This window comes from Taudactylus pleione, unplaced genomic scaffold (assembly GCF_031769625.1).
Source record: "Taudactylus pleione unplaced genomic scaffold, aTauple2 ptg000707l, whole genome shotgun sequence".
NCBI lineage: Eukaryota > Metazoa > Chordata > Amphibia > Anura > Myobatrachidae > Taudactylus > Taudactylus pleione.
The window spans coordinates 644,068-668,511 of NW_028285109.1; the positions used below are offsets into that span (position 1 = coordinate 644,068).

The 24,444-nt window shown below is 43.4% G+C and overlaps 2 protein-coding genes across 7 annotated transcripts in view; one reads left to right on the forward strand and one right to left on the reverse strand.

Annotated features, from left to right (window-relative positions):
- Positions 1-906: 906 nt before the first annotated feature.
- Positions 907-24,426, reverse strand: DTD2 (D-aminoacyl-tRNA deacylase 2). 6 transcript variants are annotated; one of them, XM_088456616.1, is made up of 4 exons: positions 24,361-24,426; positions 23,020-23,130; positions 22,487-22,556; positions 907-1,920 (listed from the first exon to the last, which is right to left on the reverse strand). In XM_088456616.1, the coding sequence occupies exons 1-4, from the start codon at positions 24,379-24,381 to the stop codon at positions 1,595-1,597; spliced, it is 528 nt and encodes a 175-aa protein (XP_088312742.1). In that variant the 5' UTR covers positions 24,382-24,426; the 3' UTR covers positions 907-1,594. The 6 variants fall into 6 exon arrangements, with proteins under 6 accessions (XP_088312742.1, XP_088312743.1, XP_088312741.1 ...); XM_088456617.1 differs by lacking the exon at positions 24,361-24,426 and adding an exon at positions 24,012-24,307; XM_088456615.1 differs by lacking the exon at positions 24,361-24,426 and adding an exon at positions 23,941-24,014.
- Positions 24,094-24,444, forward strand: part of NUBPL (NUBP iron-sulfur cluster assembly factor, mitochondrial) — a 38,331-nt gene continuing 37,980 nt past the window's right edge. Inside the window, exon 1 of the mRNA XM_088456613.1 lies at positions 24,094-24,307. Within this exon, the coding sequence (XP_088312739.1) occupies positions 24,197-24,307 (111 nt within the window). The 5' untranslated portion in view covers positions 24,094-24,196. The remainder of the gene's footprint in view (positions 24,308-24,444) is intronic.

Here is a 24,444-nt window from a genome sequence, read left to right on the forward strand (position 1 = left end):
TCAGCGATGGCAAAACCACTAGTTTTGGTGAGACCATCGTTGGTTTGAAAACCTTCGATGGTCAGTGGCCATCCCTAAGGGGGGGGGGGGGGGGTGTGTGTGTGTGTTTCTATTTTGCCATGGATGGTAACCATACCGATGACCATCCCTACCCTCTGATATACTGTAGATGGCTGCAGGAAGATTAGCTTCCCGCAGCCCCCTAGTGGGCGTTTCTGACTGGTCGCATCAGATGCGACTATGTCAGAGAAAGTCCAGCCTGGTGTAGTCGCATCTGATGCGACCGTGCCAGGCTTGTGGTTAATAAACATATTTGCTTGCTTTCTCTTAAGATTCAGGGGCTGATTCTGAGTAACAGCAAAGCTAAAAAAAAAAGCAAGCCATATTGCACTTGGGTAAAACCATGATGCACTGCAGCTGAGGCAAATTAAAAACTGTCCAAACTGAAATCTAAATTGCAGTGGAAAAATAAAGCTGTCCAGCATTTGTGGGCTATATGCAAAAGTAGCCATTATTATCCCTGCATGCTTAAAAAAATAAAATAAAAAGTATTTGCACCCCTTGCATTGAAACATGGTTGGTTCCTGGTGCAAAGTTGCATGTTTTTTTTTCTTTGCTCCCAACTCAGAATCTACCTCTCAGAGCATTGCTTGTACTTTCAGAAAGTGAAGTGCTATTCATCCGTTGACTTTCATTTTGCATGTCATTAACAGTAGCAAGCTAATGCCGGATACACACTAGACGATATGTTGTCTGCGTCTGATCCGGCCGGATTGGATGACATATCGGGCACATCGTCTAGTGTGTGCCTCCAAAATCACTGACGATGTGCGCTCCCGCTTGCAGGTCCGAAGGGTGACATCATCAGCGAGGTCCATGCTGCTGAATACAGACAAAACACATCTGTGCATAAACATAAAACACAATTTTAATGATCCTTAAGAGTAAAATAAAATGTTACCAGGGTAGTGTTAAACGGTCACATAGTAGAAAACTGGGCATAGCAGAACATTTACATGATAAGGTAAATTTACTAAGGTGAGAGTTTTTAGTAGAGATGTTGCCCTTAGCAACCAATCAGATTCTACTTAACATTTACCTAGCACCTTCTAGAAGATAATAGCTAGAATCTGATTGGCTGCTATGGGCAGCATCTCCACTTCTAAAAACTCTCACTTTAGTAAATTTACCCCTTGGTGTATAATTTAAAAACATCTAAGGTGTAGTAACCTATTTCCCTGAGATCCCTTACAAAATCTCATGATGAGAGCAGCTGAATTATGACAAACTCTGTGCATTTTATATAGAGTAGTACTACTGGTATTATACTCAGTGTTGCCATTTCTGTAACACTGTGAGAAACTATATGGTGAAATAATCCAGGCCTGAAGCCAATGATAAGCAGAAGTGTGCATCCAGAACTGGGCACGTAATCAGCCAACATAGAGGATTCAAGTAGGATAAGTCAAATACTAAGAAGCCAATGTGTTAAATGTATTTACCAATTGCCGTACCAATAATGAATCACCTCTGTCTCAATAGGTAAATAATGGAAGTGCAGTCCCTGTCCTATGGTGCAAATTATAGGAAGAGTTCAGAACTCCAGCAAGTGCGTGTAAGGTCCATTAGTGTCCAGCTGCAAAACTTGTCTGTTTCCATAAGTTCCATAGCGTAGCACAGCTCCAGCTTCTGCCCATTTGGGATGAGACTCTAATTCCTGCTGGCACTGAGCTATAAAAAGAGCATACAACTCCATGCCTAGCTCCTTGCCTGCGTTTGAATGGTACTGCATGCAGCGGCCCTTTGCTTTACCCCCAAGCGTAGCCTGCGGGACAACAAGGACATCTCCTGGGAGTTCAACAATGGACACATGCTTCCCAGTATCTGTCTCACTCAGTTTCACATTCAGGAGGGCACTCACTGCAACAACAAGAAAAAAAAAGACATATTATATAATTAAACATCCTGAATGTGTCATTAGCTGCTGAAATACTAACACTACATATTACATGCTATAAGTACATATGCACAATGTGTTCTGATTTTACCATTATTACTGGCAGTCGTCGTTGCTACAATAACTGTGTATGAGAAACAGTTTGTTGCCTGCAAAATGTATTTTCAGACAGCAGTAAAAAATATACTGCATTCCATTAAAGGAAAATAAATATCTAGAAATTGTCCATTACTTTTGAATTATGCATTTTTCTGTCCAGGTAGTGCAGATGGTAATGATGATGTAGAGGAAGGGAAGACATACTCAGTCTGTAACTATTAGTGATAAACTTGTAGCACTATATTAAATAATATCTGATCTATTTCATAAGGTGCCCATACACGGTGCGATAAAGCAGCCCAGCCTACGGATTGGTACAATATCACTGCTATATCGTACCATATATGGGCATGAAATCAGTGTGCGTACCCATGGGGTCATACATCGCACCTCCAGATCTTACTACAGGTTCAGTTGATCTGGGGTTGCGATGTGCAGGTTGTGGCGGCATATCGGGTGACCGTGTGTGGGGACCCCCCGATATGTCGGAAGCTGGATCCCACGTTTCGTCACAAGGTGCATATGTCTGGGCTGCTTTACACATACCATGCTCACCCAGTTAAACAGAGATGGACAAGATACATTCTTGCCGATCATTAAAAAAAATTATTTTATTGTAGATGTTATATCACATTAAAATGCCCAACATCTGTTTCAGTCTTAGGCGACTTTATGAAGAGTTAGTACAGCCCTTCCCATCTCTGGGTGACTGTGCTATGTAACAATGTTCTAGATCCTGCATAACTAATATTTTCTCTGGTCTTCAGAATTGTGTGTTCCTTCATTCTCCTAAATTACTTATATTCACACACACATAAACTTTTGTTTTTCTATCATGTAATACAAACTCATCCCAAGATAAGCAATGCACATAATACAGATATGTACGCGCACACAGTAATGTTTACAACACATTTATATTGCTAGGCATAGCTTAAGATTCAAGTATTTTTGTTGATATTGCTGCAGTGTGCTGGAGGGAAAATCCCTCTTTTTTCTGTAGATAGTTTAAGCTTAGCCATACAGTACTTTGATGTTTTGTACAACAAGCGTGTTAACTCTAAAATGGTAACTGACGATACATCTACAGAATATTTCATAGCATAGATTCCAGTTTTGAAGTTAGAAAATATTGCGCAATTAACTAAATGTATGATTTTTTTTTTTAAGTGTTTTTATTATGAAGAAAATACACATCATACAATAACAGTTGGTATTATATATAAAATACAACATGGCAATTAGAAAAAGAAAAATAGACATAAAATACATTATCCAATTAGAAATTTCAAAACAGAAAAAGAAAGAGAATTATAAATATCAGTAGGAAGAAAATGACATTTGAGAAAATTGTGTCAACAGGCAATGGGGGAGACCCTCTAGCAAGCACTTCTGTGTTATACCATGTGGACAAACTAACCACTTTTCTAACATGATCTCTAGTAGATGGTGGAAGAGTGACTAAATAGGGGACCCAAATCATGAAAAAAAATTCTACATCAATGGAACACTCAGTCCAATCCATCTGGTATAAAAAGCTAAGCGGGGTAGCATGAGGGAAATTGATATAGGGGCAGAGGGTTTCCACCACAATAAGATTGTTTTCTTAGAAGCTGCTGCTATGTGAGACAATAGTAATTTAACTCCCTTAGAAACTGTATTTGATAGAGTATATTGGTACGAAAATGCCCAGGACATATGGACCCTGAAAGGTATACCTAACTCTTGATTAATGTAATTTTGCACATCCATCCAAAAAGTCTGCACCACTTAGCACACCAATATGCAATGTAGGATATCAGCGTCAGTGGTGGAACACTTAAAACAATTAGAATTATCATAGACTCCAATGACAAACCTAAGTCTAGGAGTATAATAATAAGCCGGAATCGATATGATTCAAAGACCGGCACCAGTGAAGATCCCGACCGCAGCTAAGGTAAGTATTAACTATGGAAATGGTACCGGGTTCCTTGCGCACTGGATAATAAGGGTTGCGGGGTTTGCTGCAGGTAAGATAGAGGTGCCTAACCTCTTGGTTAATAATATGGAGCGAGGTTTGTTAACGCACTATACCCCTATATGTGGTGTATGTACGTAAGTCTAAAAAAAGAGATGGATATTAGTGAAAATCTATTTATTGGCTAAACACACTGTTAACCACAGATTTGTATCACATATATGTAAAAGAAGTTATACACATAATTATGATAAGAAACTGTAAAAGTTAAAGCACAATATTACAAACATGTAGTTTATGTATATATACAGTCAGGTACATATATATTGGAACATTTACAGAATTTTCGTATTTTGGCCTCTATTCACCACCACAATGGCTTTGAAATGAAACAAACAAGATGTGCTTTAACTGCAGGCTTTCAGATTTAATTTGAGCGTAATTACATCCAAACCAGGTGAACGGTGTAGGAATTACAACGGTTTCTATATGTGCCTCCCACTTTTTAAGGGGCCAAAAGTAATGGGACAATTACAATAAACAATCCTAAATCTAACTTTCACTTTTTAATACTTTGTTCCAAATCCTTTGCAGGCAATTACAGCCTGAAGTCTGGAACGCATAGACATCACCAGACGCTGGGTTTTATCCCTGGTGATGCTCTGCCAGGCCTCTACTGCAAATGTCTTCAGTTCCTGCTTGTTCTTGGGGTATCTTCCCTTCAGTTTTGTCTTCATCAAGTGAAATGCATGCTCAATCGGATTCAGGTCAGGGGATTGACTTGGCCATTGCATAACATTCCACTTTTTAGCCTTAAAAAACTCTTTGGTTGCTTTTGCAGTATGCTTCGGGTCATTGTCCATCTTCCCTGTGAAGTGCCGTCCAATGAGTTCTGAAGCATTTGACTGAATATGAGCATATAATATTGCCCGAAACACTTCAGAATTCATTCTGCTGCTTTTGTCAGCAGTCACATCATCAATAAATACAAGGGAACCAGTTCCATTGGCAGCCATACATGCCCACGCCATGACAGTACCACCACCATGCTTCACTGATGAGGTGGTATGTTTTGGATCATGAGCAGTTCCTTTCCTTCTCCATACTCTTCTCTTCCCATCACTCTGGTACAAGTTGATCTTTGTCTCATCTGTCCATAGGATGTTGTTCCAGAACTGTAATGGCTTTTTTAGATGTTGGTTGGCAAACTCTAATCTGGTCTTCCTGTTTTTGAGGCTCACCAATGGTTTACATCTTGTGGTGAACCCTCTATATTCACTCTTGTGAAGTCTTCTCTTGATTGTTGACTTTAACACATATGCACCTACCTCCTAGAGAGTGTTCTTGATTTTACCAACTGTTGTGAAGGGGATTTTCTTCACCAGGGAAATAATTCTTCTGTCATCCACCAGTTGTTTTCCGTGGTCTTCCGGGTCTTTTGGTGTTGCTGAGCTCTCCGGTGCGTTCTTTCTTTTTAAGAATGTTCCAAACAGTTGATTTGGCCACACCTAATGTTTTTGCTATCTCTCTGATGGGTTTGTTTTGATTTTTCAGCCTAATGATGGCTTGCTTCACTGATAGTGACAGCTCTTTGGATCTCATATTGAGAGTCGACAGCAACTGATTCCAAATGCAAATGTCACACCTAGAATCAACTCCAGACCTTTTACCTGCATAATTGATAATGAAATAACGAGTTAATAGCCCACTCCTGTCCATGAAATAGCTTTTGAGTTGATAGTCCCATTACTTTTGGCCCCTTAAAAAGTGGGAGGCACATATAGAAACCGTTGTAATTCCTACACCGTTCACCTGATTTGGATGTAATTACCCTCAAATCTGAAAGTCTGCAGTTAAAGCACATCTTGTTTGTTTCATTTCAAAGCCATTGTGGTGGTGAACAGAGGCCAAAATATGAGAATTCTGTCAATGTCCCAATATTTATGCACCTGACTGTAGATGAGGTTGTTTTTTGTGTACAACCTCATCTATATGTGCATATACTACATGTTTGTAGGGGTATAGCCCGGTAACCAACCTCGCTCCATGTAAGTATAAACTAACCTAACCCCCCCAACCCTCCATTAGGGGTGCCTAACCCTAACCCCCCTCTAAGTGCCTAAACTTAACCCCCCCTTCTTCGCAGCCTAAACCTAAGTCTCCCAGGGGGAGTGCCTAACCCTAACCTCCCCCTGGGGGTGCCTAACCCTAACCCCCCTTTCCCCTAGCCTAACCCTAACCTCCCGGGAGGATGCCTAACCCTAATTCCCCCCGGGAGCCATGACACTCACTAGACCTGTGTCACAGTGTGCCGGACACCGGTCATCACTTACCGGGTCCGGCAGCACTGGTTCCCTGATGGGCAGCGGGCGGGGAGATCCCGGCGCCCTCTGCTGATGACGTCCCCTCAGGCTCCCTGTTGTGTCCTTCGGCGAGCGCAGGCAGGGAGATCCCAGCGCCTGCTGCTGCGCGCTTCCAATGTGATTGTGTGCAGACGGTCGCGGCGCCCCTAGAGGCGCGCACGCCGTACTGCAAGTAGAAATAGACACAGGTCAGGATTAGGGATTGCTGATTGGGGCTGGGTTGAACCCTGACCTATATAAGGAAGTTCCTGGGAGTACCTCAGTGCCATAGTACAGGCTCCATTACCATACTCCAGCGTTCCTGTGTATAAACTGATTATTGGTTCTGACCTCAGCTTGTTCGTGACTCTGATTCTGTCTGATCCCCGGTTCTGCGTTGATTATCTGGTTCTGACCTTGGCTATTCCCCGTGACCCGTTTACGCCTCCTCCCTGGTACCGTTTCGTCTGTTTGGTTATGACCCGACTTGTCGACTATGCTAAAAAAGGAATCGGTAGGATTTACTGCCGGACCCATGCCCGGCGGTTGGAATCCCGACAGCGGCATCCCGGCAGAGGAGGAAATCCCGATCGTCCAAGGTAAGTATTGTCTAACCTAATTCCACCCCCTATCACTAACCATCCCTTAGGGGGTGCCTAACCCTAACCTTACCCCCCCAGTGCCTAAACCTAACCCCCCCTTCCCCGCTGCCTAAACCTAAGTCCCCCCGGGGGTGCCTAACCCTAACCTCCCCCCGGGGATGTCTAACCCTAATCCCCCCTTCCCCTAGCCTAAACCTAACCTCCCGGGGGGGTGCCTAATCCTAATCCTATCCGCGCTCGGTCTCCCAGCATCGGTAAAAAGACAGGCATCTAGATTTAGACGCCTGTCATTTAACCCTCGATGGGATTAAGCAGTCGGGATTAGGTCCGCCGGCTTCCCGACTACATACTCTAAAAAGTCTCCGGCACTCCTACTAAGTTCACCAACACCTGTATAGGTAAACCTAACCTAAGGGCCGCGACATGTGTGTCGAACGCAGCCAAATCCATACCTTCTTGCGAGGGTCCCTGGTGAATACCGCCGACACATTAAACTCCGCGCCTCAGGAATGGGTCTAGCAAATTCCCTGAATACGGGTTGCATCCACTATCCGCCCGAGAGTTTGTGACAGAATACTCTGGCCCAAAAAACATGGACGCTACTGGTAACTAATCACCCCGAGACTTGCTCGAGAATCTACTTGCTAGAGTCGAGTAACAAGAACAGGATCCAGCTCAGATTATGCATTGTCTGCAGACCTTAATGCAACAAGTCAGCACCGTTCAGCCGACACCGGTACAATCGGTTCCACCTCCTACGGTGGCTGCACAAGCCAAAGGGTCGACGAGCCTGGTCGAGTATCCTCTGCGGGATCGGCTATTCTACAACGGAGACAAAGCAATCAATCCGCAGGACAGTATGCTGTGCAGTTCCGAACCCTTGCCTCAGAATTGGGGTGGAACAACGAAGCCTTAGTTGCCGCATTCAAGCAGGGTCTGTCCGATCAGATCAAAGATGTACTCGCATCCAGGGTATTGCCAACTTCTCTGGATGACTTGATCTCCCTGTGTATCCGGGTGGATCTTCGCCATAGGGACAGAGCAAGAGAAAAGGAAAAAAGTCTTGTCGGTTTTCCTTTAAGCTCACATTCCTCGTTTCACAGCACCTGTGGAACCTCCAGAAGAGCCCATGCTGGTTGGAAAATCCCGTCGCGGAGAGAGAAAGGAGGCATAAGAGCAGACTTTGCTTATACTGTGGTGAACCAGGTCATCTTCTCTCCGTCTGTCCAAAACGTCCAGGAAACGGGAAGGCCTAATTGATCGAGGGGTGGTCAGATTAGGTACATTTCAACATACCGCAAAAAAAGTGTAGTTCCCCAGTTCTCCATAGATGTGACCCTGATCCTGGGAAAATCCTCTGAAGTCGTTAGGGCTTTTCTGGACTCAGGTGCCGATGGCAACTTCATTATGGCTGAAAAAGTTCAAGAGCTAGGAATTCTAATTATGCCACTTCAAACGCTCTCAGTGTCATCGGAGTAGATGGGAATAGAGGGTCTGATTCAGAGCCGGACGCTATTTGCGCTCGCTCGTTCAGAAAAAAGGGGTGGCTATTCAAATGAACCGTTCGCTCTTTACGGTTTGTTGACGCCTCTAGGTCTGAACGAGCGAACAAAACATGCGGTTGTTTTTTGGAAAAATACGCCCCCTGGCCACTCGCATCCTACGTCATGTCCGCTATTTATTAGATTAATTGAGTACATCGAACAGCGTATGAACTGCTCGCTATTCTTGTGGTTGGTTTTTCCTACCGCAATCTAGCGAGCAGTTCTGGCTATAAAACAACCAAGTGACGTGGTCGATGACGCTGCTTTAGTAATTATGCACACCCTTTAAACGCCCGTTTTGACCTTTAAGCACGCCTGCGTTCTGAATTCTACTCCCCGTTTTCAAGCATCTTCCCCTGTTACCACCCACATACGCCTCATTCTGTCACTCAAAATAGCAGGCATTCGCTATTTAGCGAACAAACGATTTTCGGCCACACTGACTGGTTCGCGCATGCGTATTACGATCCGTACGCATGCGCAGTTGTGCGAACATTGCTCGGAAAGAAACGAGCGGCCGCTTACGAGCGGCTCTGAATGAAGCCCAGACTTCCTACAGCGACCATCCACTCTCGGACGTCTGAGATTAAGATGCAAGTAGGGGCTCTCCATCTGGAATCGATAGCATTCTATAGACTTCCATCAGCCGAGAGTCCTGTTATCCTGGGTCTTCCGTGGCTCAGCAAGCATTCTCCTGTGCTAGATTGGGAGGAACCTCAAGTTCGGTCGTGGGGCTCTCAATCCCATGGCTCCTGTTTGTCATCCGTCAAACCTCCTCAGCGAGCCATTAGGCGTTCAGTAATTTCTCCGGAAGTTCAGCTTCCAGCTTCATACCAGTCCTTCCGAGATGTCTTTCGTAAGAAAGTAGCCAAGACTCTTCCTGCTCATAGAGACTGTGATTGTGCTATTGACTTATTACCTGGGAAAGAGCCACCTTGTGGGAGAATCTTCCCTCTTTCACTTCCTGAGTCCCAATCTGTGTCTGAGTATATTCAGGAGAATCTGTAGCGCAGGTTAATCAGGGAGTCCAAATCACCTGTGGGTGCCGGTCTATTCTTTGTCAAAAAGAAGGATGGAGGTCTGAGACCATGCATAGATTACCGGGGCCTGAATGCTATTACCATCAAAATACCGGTTTCCATTACCTCTGATATCTGAACTTTTCGACCGAATTAAGGGAGCCAAGATTTTTACCAAGCTGGATCTTCGCGGGGCCTATAATTTGATCATGATTCGGGCCGGAGATGAGTGGAAGACAGCCTTCAATACTCATGATGGTCACTTCGAGTACCTAGTCATGCCTTTTGGGTTAAGCAACGCTCCAGCTGTCTTCCAAAAATATATGAATCACATCTTCAGGGATTTGCTCTATAAAACATTGTGGTATATCTAGATGACATCCTGATATTCTCAAAGGATGTAACAAGTCATCGTGCTGACACGACTCCGGGCCAACCAGCTGTTTTGCAAACTTAAAAAATGTTCCTTCGAGCAAAAAGAGCTAACGTTTCTGGGATACATTATTTCTGGTTTCTGCCTTCAGATGGATCCGGCAAAACTAGCTGCCATTACTAACTGGCCTCGTCCTGTTGGGTTAAAGGCAATGGAACGTTTTCTGGAATTCTGCAATTTCTATCGCCAGTTCATCAAAGACTACTCGACCATAGCAGCTCCAATCACTGCGCTTACCAAAAAAGGACAAGATACTCGGAGATGGTCTTCTGCAGTTGAAGAGGCCTTTGTTCTTTTAACACAGTACTTTATGTCAGCTCCTATTCTAAGACAACCTGACTGCGATCTGCCTTTCTTCTTGGAGGTGGACGCTTTCACGGTTGGAGTTGGGGCTGTACTGTCACAGAAGGACGAGTGGGGCAAGTGGTACTCTTGTGGCTGCTTTTCCCGTAAGTTTCCTGCTCCAGAGAAGAATTATGCAGTTGGGGATAAGGAGTTGTTAGCTACTAAGCTGGCATTGCAAGAGTGGAGATATCTGCTGGAGGGGGCAAAATTTCCGGTGACAGTTTACACAGTTCACAAGAACCTCACTTATCTCAAAACTGCTCATTGTCCAGATGGTAGATGTTTTTTGACTATTTTAACCTAGTTATTACCTGTCGTCCAGGTTGCAAGAATATTAAAGCTGATGCCCTGTCTCGAGCATTCAATTCTGCCCAGAAAGACGAAGTAAAGGAAGATAAACCAATTTTAAATCCTGGGTGCTTTGTTGCAGTGTCTAAAGTCAAGATCCCACCAGGGAAAACATTGGTAGCACCCGAACTCCAATCTAAGTTACTCCAGTGGGCTCATGCTTCACGTTTTTCAGGTCATGTAGGAAGGGGGAAAACCTTGGAACTAATCCTTAGGAGTTATTGGTGGCCGACTGTACGTCATGATGTCAAGGATTTTGTGGCAGCTTGTACCATCTGTGCTCAGCATAAAGTGCCCTCTCAACTCCCTACAGGGTCTTTATGTCCACTTCCAGTACCTGATCGTCCTTGGTCCCATATATCCGTGGACTTTTGAACAGATCTACCCTCCTGCTAGGGGTTCAATACTATCTGGGTAGGGGTGGTTAGGTTCTCCCATTATAAGGGTTACAGTCAGCTCCGAAGTTGGCTGAAACATTTATAAAGGAAATCTTCAAGCTAGCACGGGTTTCCTAAAGACATTGTTTCAGATCGTGGGGTATATTTACTTCCAGGTTCTGGAAAGCGTTATGTAAATGCTTTAATATCAACTTGAGTTTCTCATCTGCGTACCACCCTCAGAGCAATGGTCAAATGGAGCATGTAAATCAAGATTTAGAGACATTCATTCGGATATATGTCTCAGCTAATCAAGACGATTGGGTTTCCTTGTTGCCATGGGCTGAATTTGCTCACAATAATTTGTACCGTGAGTCATTGGGGTATTCTCCATTCTTCATTCAGTATGGGCTACATCCCGTGATACCAGAAGTACCTACTCTTCAGTCAGAATCTCTCCCAGGTGTAGGTGGCACAGCGAGTCGGTTCTTCAGGAATTGGAGGGAGGTGAAAAAGAATTTGTGTAAAGCCTCTTCCAGGTATAAGTGGATGGCAGACAAGAAGAGGAGGGAGTCCTGTACTGAACCCTGGTAATAAAGTATGGTTATACACTAAGCACTTATGATTAAAAGGTTCCCACCATGAAGTTTGCTCCCAGGTTCATTGGTCCTTTCCAGATTCTTCAGGTCATCAATCCGGTGGCTGTTCGCTTAAAACTTCCTGGTACTCTCAGGATTCCCAACGTATTCCATACCTCTCTTCTGAAACCATTTGTGCTTAATCGATATTCGAGACAGTGCAACACTCCCACTGCAATACCAGTGGATCACCAAGAGGAGTATGAAGTCAAACAGATTTTAGATTCCAGAATGTCCCGAGGTGCAGTTCACTTCCTGGTGGATTGTAAGGGATACGGGCCGGAAGAACGTTGTTGGGTTAAAGCTCCGGATATCCATGCATGCATCTCAACTCCTTCGAAAGTTCCATCAGAAGTTCCCTAACAAGCCGTTTGTGGGGTGTTCGGTGCCCACCCCTAGAAAGGGGGAGGGTAATGTCACAGTGTGCCGGACACCGGTCATCACTGACTGGGTCCAGCAGCACTGGTTCTCTGACGGGCAGCGGGGGAAGGGGGGGGGAGATCATGGCACCCGCTGCTGATGACGACTCCTCAGGCTTCCTGTTGTGTCCTCCGGCGAGCGGCAGGCAGGGAGATCCCAGCGCCTGCTGCTGCGGGCTTCCTCTGTGATTGTGTGCAGACGGACGCGGCGCCCCTAGGGGCACGCGCGCCGTTCTGCAAGTAGAAATAGAGACAGGTCAGGAAAGGGGTTGCTGATTGGGGCTGGGTTAAACCCTGACCTATATAAGGAAGTTCCTGGGAGTACTCCATGGTAATGGAGTATAGGCTCCATTACCATACTCCAGCGTTCCTGCGTATATCCTAATTATTGGTTCTGACCTCGGCTTGTTCGTGACTCTGATTCTGCCTGATCCCTGGTTCTGCATTGATTATTTGGTTCTGACCTCGGCTATTCACCGTGACCCATTTACGCCAACTCCCTGGTACCGTTTCGTCTGTTTGGTTCTGACACGGCTTGTCGACTACGCTAAAAAGTCTACTGCACTCCTACTAAGTTCACCTGCACCTGTATAGGGAAACCTAACCTGAGGGCCGTGACCTGTGTGTCGGACACAGCCAAGTTCATACCTGCTTGCGAAGGTCCCTGGTGAATACCGCCGGCATATTAGACTCCGCGCCTCAGGAATAGGGCTAGCCAATTCCCTGAATAAGGGTTGCGTCCACTATCTGCCCGAGAGTTTGTGACAACCTGGTCTTTACTCACCTTTCTGATATTTCTGATTACTCCATTTCCCCATCCCCCCTCTCTGACCATCACCTTCTCTCTTTTAACTTATCCCTCTCTCCTTCCCCTCCTCGACCTCCTAAAGCTACCTTTACTAAGCGCAACATTGAGGCTATTGACACTGTTGCTTTTTCCTCCCTGCTGGACTCACTTCTTTCCCCTATCCTTTCTCTCTCCTGTCCTGAACAAGCCAATTCCCTGTACAATGCCTCCCTTACTTCTGCTCTTGACTCTGTTGCTGCGGCAATGACTATTCACCCTCGTAGATCCACACCACAACCCTGGCATTCCAAATGCACCAGATACCTCCAAAGTGTTCACAAATTGCAGAGCGTCAGTGAAGGAAATCACGCTCTTATGGTGCATACACACGGTCAGATTTTAGTTCAGATCTGAACTATAACGATTTAAAAAAATGTTCAATCGTTCATATCTGAAGGAAAATCTGACATGTCTGAACAATGAACGATGCGCGTTCCCGATGGTCAGATAACGATATCTAACATCTGATGTGTTTGCAGTCAGATTTGGACAATTCCATTCATTTTATTGCAGTCAAAAATCGTTCATAGTTCAAGTCGTTCACCAAATCTGACAAATCTGACCGTGTGTATGCTCCATAAGGCAAACTTCCTACATTTAAAATGTATTCTCTCATCCTACAATGCTGCCTTGTCCCTCTCCAAACAATCATATTTCAAGAACCTCATCCTCAAACCCCCGGTGTCTCTTTGCCACTTTCAACTCTCTCCTCTGCCCTTGACTTTGCCACCTACATCTAAAATTGACTCCATACATGAGGACATCATATCCCATCAGACCCCAGCACTCCTGCCCCTCCTTTCCCTGACCACCCCTCCCCATCTGTCTCACCAACTCTGACATCCTTCTCCGCTGTTTCTGGAGAGGAAGTCTTGGCCCTCATCCGGTTCTTACCTCCTTCCTCCACCCTTGACCCTATCCCTTCCCATCTCCTCTGTTATCTGTCTCCTTCTGCATGTGCCCATCTTGCTCACCTCCCCTCTCCCTATCATCTGGCACTGTCCCTTCTGCACTCAAACATGCACTTGTCTCCCCATTTTTAAAATACCTACCCTTGATCCTAACATACTCTCCAACTACTGAACCATCTTTCTCCTCCCTTTTGCTTCCAAGCTCCTTGAGCGTATGTTTACAACCGCCCTACAGCGTTTCTTTCCTCCCACTCTCTCCTTGAATCACTTCAATCTTGGGTCCGTTCTTTCCACTTCATTGAAACTGCTCTCACGAAAGTAAACAATGACCACCTTACTGACAGATCCAAGGGCCACTACTCCCTGCACATTCTCCTTGACCTCTCTGCTGCATTTGACACTGTAGATCACCCTCTCCTCCTGCAAATCCTTCACTCTCTTGGTACATCGCACTGCCATCTCCTGGCTGTCCTCCTACCTCTCTGATCATTCCATCTCTGTTTCCTCTCTTGACTCCTCTCCCCCCCCCCCCACTTCCACTAACAGTAGGAGTTCCCCAAGGTTCTGTTCTTGGACCCCTCCTATTCTCCCTATATACGTTCTCTTTAGGTGAACTGATCAACTCTTTTGACCTCCAATATCATTGCTATGCTGATGATACTCAGATCTATGTTTCCACCCCTGACCTCTCCCCTCACCTGTATCTCTGCTATCCCTTCCTGGATGTCCCAGCGCTTATTAAACTTAACATGTCTAAGACTGAGCTGATCATCTTCCCACCATCTTCCATTACCTCACTTCCCATAATTTCATTATCTATTGATGGCACAACTATCTCCTCAAGCCACAAAGTGCGCTGTCTTGGAGTTATCCTAGACTCCTCCCTCTCTTTTAAACCACACCACTCGCAGTCCTGCCGTTTCCATCTCAAAACTATTTCAAGGATTAGACCTTTCTTCACCCTGGATGCTACTAAAACCCTCATCCACTCGCTGGTCAACTCCAGATTGTATCCTTCTCCTAGCTGGTCTCCCAGTCTCCCACCTCTCTCCACTACAATCAGTCCTTGATGCAGCTGCTTGGCTCATCTTCCTCTCCATCTTCTTCTACATCTGCTTCCCCTCACCTTCAAGCCCTACACTGGCTCCCTTCCCCTTCAGATGCCAATTCATTGTTCTTACACTCGCCTAGAAAGCCCTCACCCAATCCTCTCCCACTTACATCTCTGAACTCATCTCCCATCACACTCCCACCCCAGTCCACTTCGCTCAACAAATGCATTCCGCCTCTCTTGCCAACTGTTTACTTCCTCCCACTCCCGCCTCCAAGATTCTGCCCGTGCTGCTCCCTACCTTTGGAACTCTCTCCCTATCAGACTCTCCACCTCCCTACAAATCTTCAAACAGGCTCTCAAGACGCACTACTTCATCAAGACCTTCCAGCTCTCATTCTAACCCACTAGAATGTAAGCTCTCACGAGTAGGGACCTCTTCCCTCATGTGCTTCTCTTTACATTTTCTTCTACTCCTTACTCCCCACAAGGGCACCTAACACCTTACTGCTAACTCCCTGCTGCTTATTGTGAGTGTTTTAATCGCTATTGCAATGTATATAAACCATGTCCTTGTTCTGCACTGTAATGTACTGTAAATTACTTGCTTCTTGTTCACTTATTAGTTTATGTACTCTGTAAGGCGCTGCAGAACACTTGTGGTGCCATATAAATAAAGGATAATAATAATAATAATAATAATAATAATAATAATAATAATAATAATAATAATAATGTACAGAGGAGCACTCCAGATCCAAAAATTTATACACCAACCTGAGTCCCTGGAGGTGCCAAGATCAAATCACTGCATTAGGCTCACCACACTGAAAAACCGCGTTAGAAACCAGTGGCAAAAATAATGAATGAGTTGGAAGTAAACCAAGCCAAGTGTATGGAGTGTACGCCAGACATGACACAGTGTGTAAAGAAGAGGATTAGCAACTAAATCAGGGAGTGCAACCCGGGGCTCATTAAAGAACAATAAGAGATCATCTGCAAAAGCATAAACTTTAATATCATGAGCCCTGATCGAAACCCCCCTCCAAGATATATCTTGGACAAAGGTTCGAATCAATGGATCTAAAGCAAAATTAAAGAGTAAAGGAGAAAGCGGGCAGCCCTGCCTGTATCCTCGATGTAATGTAAAGGGAAAGGTATTGTGACCATTGATGGTAAGGAAAGCAGTCGACTGAGCATAAAGCATCTGAAAAATACGTATAAATTCCAGGCCAAACTGTTGGAGATGGAGGATTCATAAAATATGGGACCAGGAGACAGGGTCAAAGGCCTTATCCGCATCACAACTATAATAGCCTCCTGATTAGCTATTTGTTGTGAACGAATTAACACACGAATATTGTGCACAGACGTCCGACCTTTAACAAACCCATTTTGCGCAGGGTGGAGGATACGAGGAAGAATACATCGAAGACTTTGGGCAATGAGCTTAGTAAACAATTTCAAATCTTGATATAAGAGAGATATAGGCCTGTAAGATTGTACCAGATTAGCGTCCTTACCCGGTTTCGGAAAAACAACAATTCTAGCTGCGTTTAAATCAGGCGGAGGGGAATTACCTTCCAGGAATGAATTAAATAAATATAGTACATGAGGTATTAGGTGTGGAGCTAAAATTTGGTAATGTTCAGCTCTGAAACCATCTGGACCTGGTGACTTCCCTTTCTTCAAGGACTTAATTAAGGAGAGAAGTTCAGGTTCTGGTACTGGTTCCATTAATGACTCTCTCTCAGCATCAGTCAAAATAGGTAAACCAGCATCTCTAATAAATTGCATACCTAAAGCCGGGGCATCTGGAGCTGTATACAACGTTCAATAGTAATGCAAGAATGCCTCGGAGATCACTAACGAATCGGTAATATAATGCGAAGCATCAGATTTCAGTTGCAAAATGTGGGATTGAGCTTAATAGGATTGAACTAAATTTGCCAAAAATTTACCGGATTTGTTACCACCATGAAAAAACGTATTACGTTGAATATTGTAGGAGAACTGGGCAAGTTCAGTGCATAATGAGTCATATAAGTGCTTTGCAGCTACATAGGATTGCATCGTAAGCCTCAGAGAGCTTCTCCTGACCACATATTCCATACCCTGATCAGGTAATACCGGTTTAGAGCCAGCCCAGAATAAATTGAGATCATCCAAATGCTCCACATTATCATCTACATAATTAAGGAAGGCCCTTTCCAGATGAGTACGAAAGTCAGTACACTTTTCCAGATGGGCTGGAAACCTCCAATTGTAAGATAAGGATATATGTGAATGTAAGGTAAGTGTGAACCACACCAGGACATGATCAGAATCCATCCTAAGTTCAATACCCGTTGGAGAAGTGTATTAGAAACCAACCAATAGTCAATACGAGACGAGGAGTGATGAGGGTGAGAATAAATGGTATACTCACAAGATATAGGATGTTGGCACCTCCAGGGATCACAGAGTTGCAGAGAATCTATTAACAACCTTAAAAAGGGAGGCTAGACTCCCCTACACTTAACGGAAGGTGTTGTCCTGTCTAAACCTCAGGATTGTACGCAGTTAAAGTCACCTCCCAAAATGAGTTAGCCCTCCACTCAATCTTGCAATGTAACATAAAGGTCAGAAAAAAAACTGCATTATGTCCAGTAGGTGCATAGGTGGTAGCTAAAGTATACAGAGAATCAAGTAAAGTCAATTTAGTGCCGAGATTTGCATAGTTAATATTTACAGTATAGGAGCAATCCTTTAGAAAAATCAGATCCTGTTTTTATAATATCCACTATGGGGAAATAAAGTTGACGGCATGTTGTAACTCATTGACTCCCTTTTGCTTCTTCTTTTATTATCTTTGTATTCTATCCTTTGCACTTAGAAAGCAATGTATGTTTGTTCTCTTCAGACATTAGCTGGTGTCTGTTAAGGTGCGTACACACTAGACGATATGCTCCCTGAGCGATATCGTCTAGTGTGTCCCCGGCAGGGTGTGCTCAATGTCGTTCATGACATTAAGCACAACCGCTGAACGATATCATTACCGATATCAATCAGCGTTGGGCTCTCTCCCCCACTCCCCAACATGCAGCAACCTGACAATATTGTCAGGTTGGCCTGCATGTTTACCCGATGAACGATAATGACGAATGACCCGCGGGAACGCGTATCGTTCATCGTTTTGGTGTTAAAAATGGACGATAAAGTGGACAACTGAACGATAACGTTATCGTTCAATCGTCCACTTTAATCGCCCAGTGTGTACGCACCTTTAGTCTGATATTAAACACCAGTTGTGTAGCAACCTGGGAAGATTGATTTCTACTGCACCCATAGACCTGACTATTTGATTATGCTCTTTAGCAGTGAACACATATAAAAGAAATATCATACAGATAGACATACTAGAACAGTATAAGAATATTAATACAGCATGAAAAAGGTAAAAAAAAAATGTAAAAAAAAAAAATTAATAAAAGGTAAAAAATAAACAATAAAAGATCAAAGCCTAATAATATTGGTAAAAACATTTAATGGTCTAAAGCTGGCCACACACTAGACCAACTTAAGCTGGCCACACACTAGACCAACTTACATCCAACTAGTTGATTGGTTGGAATGAAAATCTGGTAACGTATGGGAGTAACTGATGATCAGCAATTTGCTCCTAAATGCCAGAAAACAGATGAAAATGGTCGTCAGACAAGTTTGTTAAATGTTTGATCTAAACAATTTGTTCAAACAGTTTTTGTCCATTTTCCGGCGTTTGGGAGCAAATTGCTGATTGTCAGTTATTCCCATACCTTACCAGATTTTCAATCCAACCAATCAACTAGTTGGCTGGTTGGACAGATAATCTGCAGATGTGTGGCCAGCTTTACATCCAACCAGCTGATCGGTTGGAATGAAAATCTGGTAAGGTATGAAAGCAAATGACAATTAGCAATTTGCTCCCAAATGCCAGAAAATGAACAAAAACTGTTGTTTGAACAAATTGTTTAGATCAAACGTTTAACAAACTTGTCTGACGACCATTTTCATCTGTTTTCTGGCATTTAGGAGCAAATTGCTGATCATCAGTTACTCCCATACGTTACCAGATTTTCATTCCAACCAATCAACTAGTTGGCTGGTTGGACAGATAATCTTTAGATGTGTGGCCACCTTAAAGCTCACCACACACTAGACCAACTTACATCCAACCAGCCAACTTGTTGATTGGTTGGAATGAAAATCTGGTAAGGAATGAAAGCAAATGACAATCAGCACTTTGCTCCCAAATGCCAGAAAATGAACAAAAACTGTTGTTTGTTAAATGTTTGATCTAAACAATTTGTTCAAACTTGTCTGAACGACCATTTTCATCTGTTTTCTGGCATTTAGGAGCAAATTGCTGATCATCATTTACTCCCATTCCTTACCAGATTTTCATTCCAACCAATCAACAAGTTGGCTGGTTGGATGTAAATTGGTCTAGTGTGTGGCCAGCTTTAGGCACATGTTCTCAAACTCGGTCCTCAGGACACCAAACAGTGCATGTTTTCCATTTCTCCTCACAGAATCACAAGTGAAATAATTAGCTCCACCTGTGGATCTTTTAAAATGTGTCAGTGAGTAATGAAAACACCTGTGCACCTGCTGGGTGACCTGCAAAACATGAACTGTGTGGGGGTCCTGAGGACCGAGTTTGAGACCCACTGGTCTAAGGAACCGAGATAGTTCACCCCGCATAAACATACATACATGCAGATCTAACATTATTTGTGTTATGCAATATGTGATCTCCCTAATCTGGGTTATAACCATAGTTCACGTATAAATCTATATATCAAAACGTAAGACGATAACTATTTCGATCTCTACTTTGTTTATTTTAACATAGAGAATATAAAATCAATAGACAAAGAAATCAAAATTTGTCTATATCATACCTACTACAGTATGGCAAGGGGCACATTAATAAAAATAAGATATACACAGGAGGCTCCCAATTCAACCTCGACTACACAAAAGGGGATCGAACACTGAGGAATCATAAATATACGGGCATCCTCGCATGTATTCCCACAGTGGCGCTGGCTCGCAGGCTATTACATTTAGCCCGTAGTGCCATTTACATAGGACAGGGAAACATAGATATATAAGACAATTGGTCTATCCCATACAGTAGGTCTCTTTTCTTATACCCCTTTTACACCGACTGAAGTATCCCGGGTTGATGCACGTGAACGCGCATAACCCCAGGATTTTAGTCAGTGTAAACGGATCAACTCGGGTCCAGTGACCCAGGGACCCGACCCTGCTTGATTGCAGGGTTGAGCACGGGTTGTTCCCGTGTCACCCTGCAATGCAAACGGCGCCGCTCACGATGACCCGGGTTGCGCTGCATGCCGCCTGATTGGCCGGCTTCAGTGGCGCTTAGAGATGACATCATCTCTAAGCATAACACGATGACATCATCATCAGCATAGCCCGGGTCGGCGCCACAGTGTAAAAGGAGGTTGTCCCAGGTCTAATCCGGGTTGGAATCGTGTTCCAAATCCCGGGTCAGACCCGGGGACTTTGGTGTAAAAGGGGTACAAGTTAATGGTTCATTCCCAGGACGGACTTGTGTTTATCCAAGCAGATTTAAATTCATTTTTACCACCAGTCATACTTAATTTCTCCAGAGAAGATGATATAAGGGTATGGCCAGCTCTTACCCCGGACTTAAACATTTTTGCTCACAGCGTATGGGACTGTGAAGAGAAATGTTTAAGTCCCACATGTGTGAGCAATTCAAACATAATTTGATTGACCCTTCTATATTAGTACAATGTTCACTGTGTGAACAGTATGCTACTTTTCTTTTCTAGAAACATATTATAGTTGTGTATGTAGCAAATGTAGTAATGTTTATACACATGCAAAGAAGGTGAAGAGACCGATGAAGTAGATAATCCAAGGAGATTAAAGAGCAAAAAAAGCCCCTAAGTGACATTATTATATACAGTATTACTTAGCCTGGATATCTACAGTATATGTATTCTGGCACTTGTAGTGCCCCAAGTGGGCACTATTAATGGTGCCCCCAACAAGAAATAAGTGTTGTCCATGTCAAATAAATCCGTATTGCCCCCATTATCAATTAAATAGTATTTAATATCTTAAAATAATACTGCTCTCTTACTATAATCATGCAATAACTTGGCCTCCCTACTATAGTCATAGAATAAATTTGCCCACAGGAGATAATTATTGTGTTTGCTCCCTTTATCAATAAATAATTATAGCCCTCATAATGGAAACATTTTGTGCGCCTCTTCTTATGATCAGATTTGAGCAATACCGCCTGACAAACACCTTTTATTCTGGTGGTTTGTGAAATCCCAGCTGTATAAATTTCTTTTATATAAAAACAATCTCCACACTTTAGTAAGTTTCCTGCTTAATGTGTGGTAGAGTAAAAAGAACCTTATACACTTATCAGTGTAGGGCACAAAGAATGCACAGCAAATCTAATAAACCAGAATAAATCCACTGCTATTTTTCAGGGGGAATGTACAGGTATGCCGTTCTAGACGTTTTCTTCAACAATTACTTAATCAGGAACAGACTCTGAGAATTTAACCGGACACCGGACACAGACATTATAACCCCAGAGATCGCGCCACTCTGGTTGCTGTTCAGCAACTTGGAACTACAAGTCCAGATAGCCCTTGATTCCTGGGGCTGTAAGAGATCTAGGGCAGCTGAGAAACTGTTGCAAGGACTGAAAATCTGTCACGTAGCAAACCGCCCAAAATGAGAGCATTCCAGTGAGAAATAATAGGATTCTGAAGCTTAATTTAATTTTTAAAACAAAAGTTAGTTAAAATAAAGTTAACTCAATTTTAACCATTTTTATTATTATCTTGCTTAGACAGGTGTTACAGATTCCAGTACTTGAAGCAGATGCATAAGGATATATTAAACTAGTTGTAAACCAAAGAAACGCACCGCCCCCCCATGTTGTTTCTGTACCAATTTTTCTAGCAAAATAGCACTGACTAAATCTAACGCCATCCACTCTGTTGGTAGGTTAAATTAAAATAAAAATAAAAACAGCCCCTGCTCGTCCTTTAGATATATATGGCATTGCCCAAAAAAGTAATCAACAAAAGTTTTCTGTATTTTTTTAACTATGGTGAATTAATTTTAACTATAGCTATTTCAACAAAATGGCATACCTCCAGATTTTTTCAAGGTCTGTCCTACAAGAAACAGCTCTATTGCATGCAGATTGTGCGGTGCACACATGCCCCTTCGTCAATGGAGGCCCACACCACTCATTCATCCATTGGCTATACTTACCTTTCCGCCACAGAAATCACTGTGAAAATGGTGCCGGCGCCATTTTCCAGATTTCTGGCACAGTACCAGAGTGTCAAAGTGCATGCTACAGCATGAGGAGGTGTTCTGCACTGAGACTGCCCCTACTCTGAAGAAACACCTATGTACAGGAAGGCATGCAATCTAACCTGATACAGAAAGCATGATGCATCATTTTTGTCCTCCTCCAAATTAAAATGTTACTTTTCTTCCTAGTTAATAAAAATCATTATTTAAGTTATTTACTTACCTATTTTTGGAATTTCATCTTTGTTTGAACCTTTAAAAAAGCATACATATATAACCATACCCTGTTGTATCTGAAGAGAAAAAAAAAAAAAGATTGGTATAGTTCAACTGTGCACAAATCACTTATAGAAAATATTTATATAATACCCTGTTACTATAGGACACTGATTTAAGCTGGCCACACACTAGACCAACTTTCATCCAACCAGCCAACTAGTTGATTGGTTGGAATGAAAATCTGGTAACGTATTGGAGTAAATGATGATCAGCAATTTGCTCCTAAATGCCAGAAAACAGATGAGAATGGTCGTCAGACAAGTTTGTTAAATGTTTGATCAAAACAATTTGTTCAAACAACAGTTTTTGTCCATTTTCTGGCGTTTGGGAGCAAATTGCTGATTGTCATTTGCTTTCATTCCTTACCAGATTTTCATTCCAACCAATCAACTAGTTGGAAGGTTGGATGTAAGTTGGTCTAGTGTGTGGCCAGCTTAAGGCCCTCCAGTCTTTGATTTTCACACACGAACTACCTACCTCCACCCATGCAGCATCAGAGTCTTTGTCCTTAGGTTTGACCTGCAGCTTGGCATGTAAACACTGCTGAAGAAGAATGCGGGCAGTTACCTCACGGTCAAGTGCTGCCATCTGTGGTTCATGTACATAAAAAAAAAAAAAAAGAGACATTGCAAATGGACATTACACCTTAAACATACGTATCAGGAATGCTTTGAATGAGTCATTGCCTGGTGATACCAAGTGTGCATTTTGTCACAATAATAATCAAAACATCATAATTGTAAAGTCACTTCACCCATCCAAAGCAATATGACAGACCCCCTTATACGTGTGGTGAACCTTATATCCCTAAAATAAATATAATTATAATATTATACTTACCAGTGTCTCTAGTAAGAATTATTTATGGGGGGTGGGGGCACAGTGTGACAGAATAACATATCAATATACAGTCTATATAAACGTACACATTATTGTCTTTAATATCGGCAACATTACCACAGACGTGCCAATGCCACATATCACCAGACATGCCAGTGCTATACATTACCACAGACATGCCAGTAACACACATCACCACAGACATGTCAGTGCTATACATTACCATAGACATGCCAGTAACATACATCACCACAGACATGTCAGTGCTATACATTACCATAGACATGCCAGTAACACACATCACCACAGACGAGCCAGTGCTATACATTACTACAGACATGCCAGTAACACACATCACCACAGACGTGCCAGTGATATACATACCACAGACATGCCAGTGCTGTGCCACACATGACCACAAATGTGTCAATGCCATACATTACTACAAATTATAAAAACACACCTAGGTAACCAATGCCTAGAAGAGACAAGCTCTGGCAAGGAATGCTGGTACTTGTAGTACAACAGTGCCTGAAGAGCTCCAGGCTAAATGCCTACCCTACTGATCCCGACAGGTTTTAATTTACTCAGACCCAAACCTTGCATGAAAGTTGGAACACTTCACGTACCATACACTCGCAGCTCATTCATTGGATCTGTGACAGGGAGGGGTGGACCGCACACTTCCGCCATTGGAATGTAGAGACTTCCGAAATTATTTGGAACGCACACTTCCGCCTTCGGTCTGCAGTCAGATCACGTCCCTGCAGTCAGTACACACTGCACAGCGAGCACGCGTTGCTAAGTGACGGTGATGGCCGCCGCCAGAGGCCTCGTGCATGGGGTTAGGGTTAGAGCAGCTCTGCTCCGGACGTTTCTCCAACAGGGACGACATGTCCCTGTCTCTGCAGTCTGCCTTAGCTCGGTAAGTGTGTGAAATTGTGTTTGTGACCTTGCAATGTTTGGCGTATTACCTACCTCCAACATGACCCATTCCATTAGGTATAAAACACTCTGCTCCTGGACGTCCCACCTAATGTATGATTGCAGACACCTGTGATG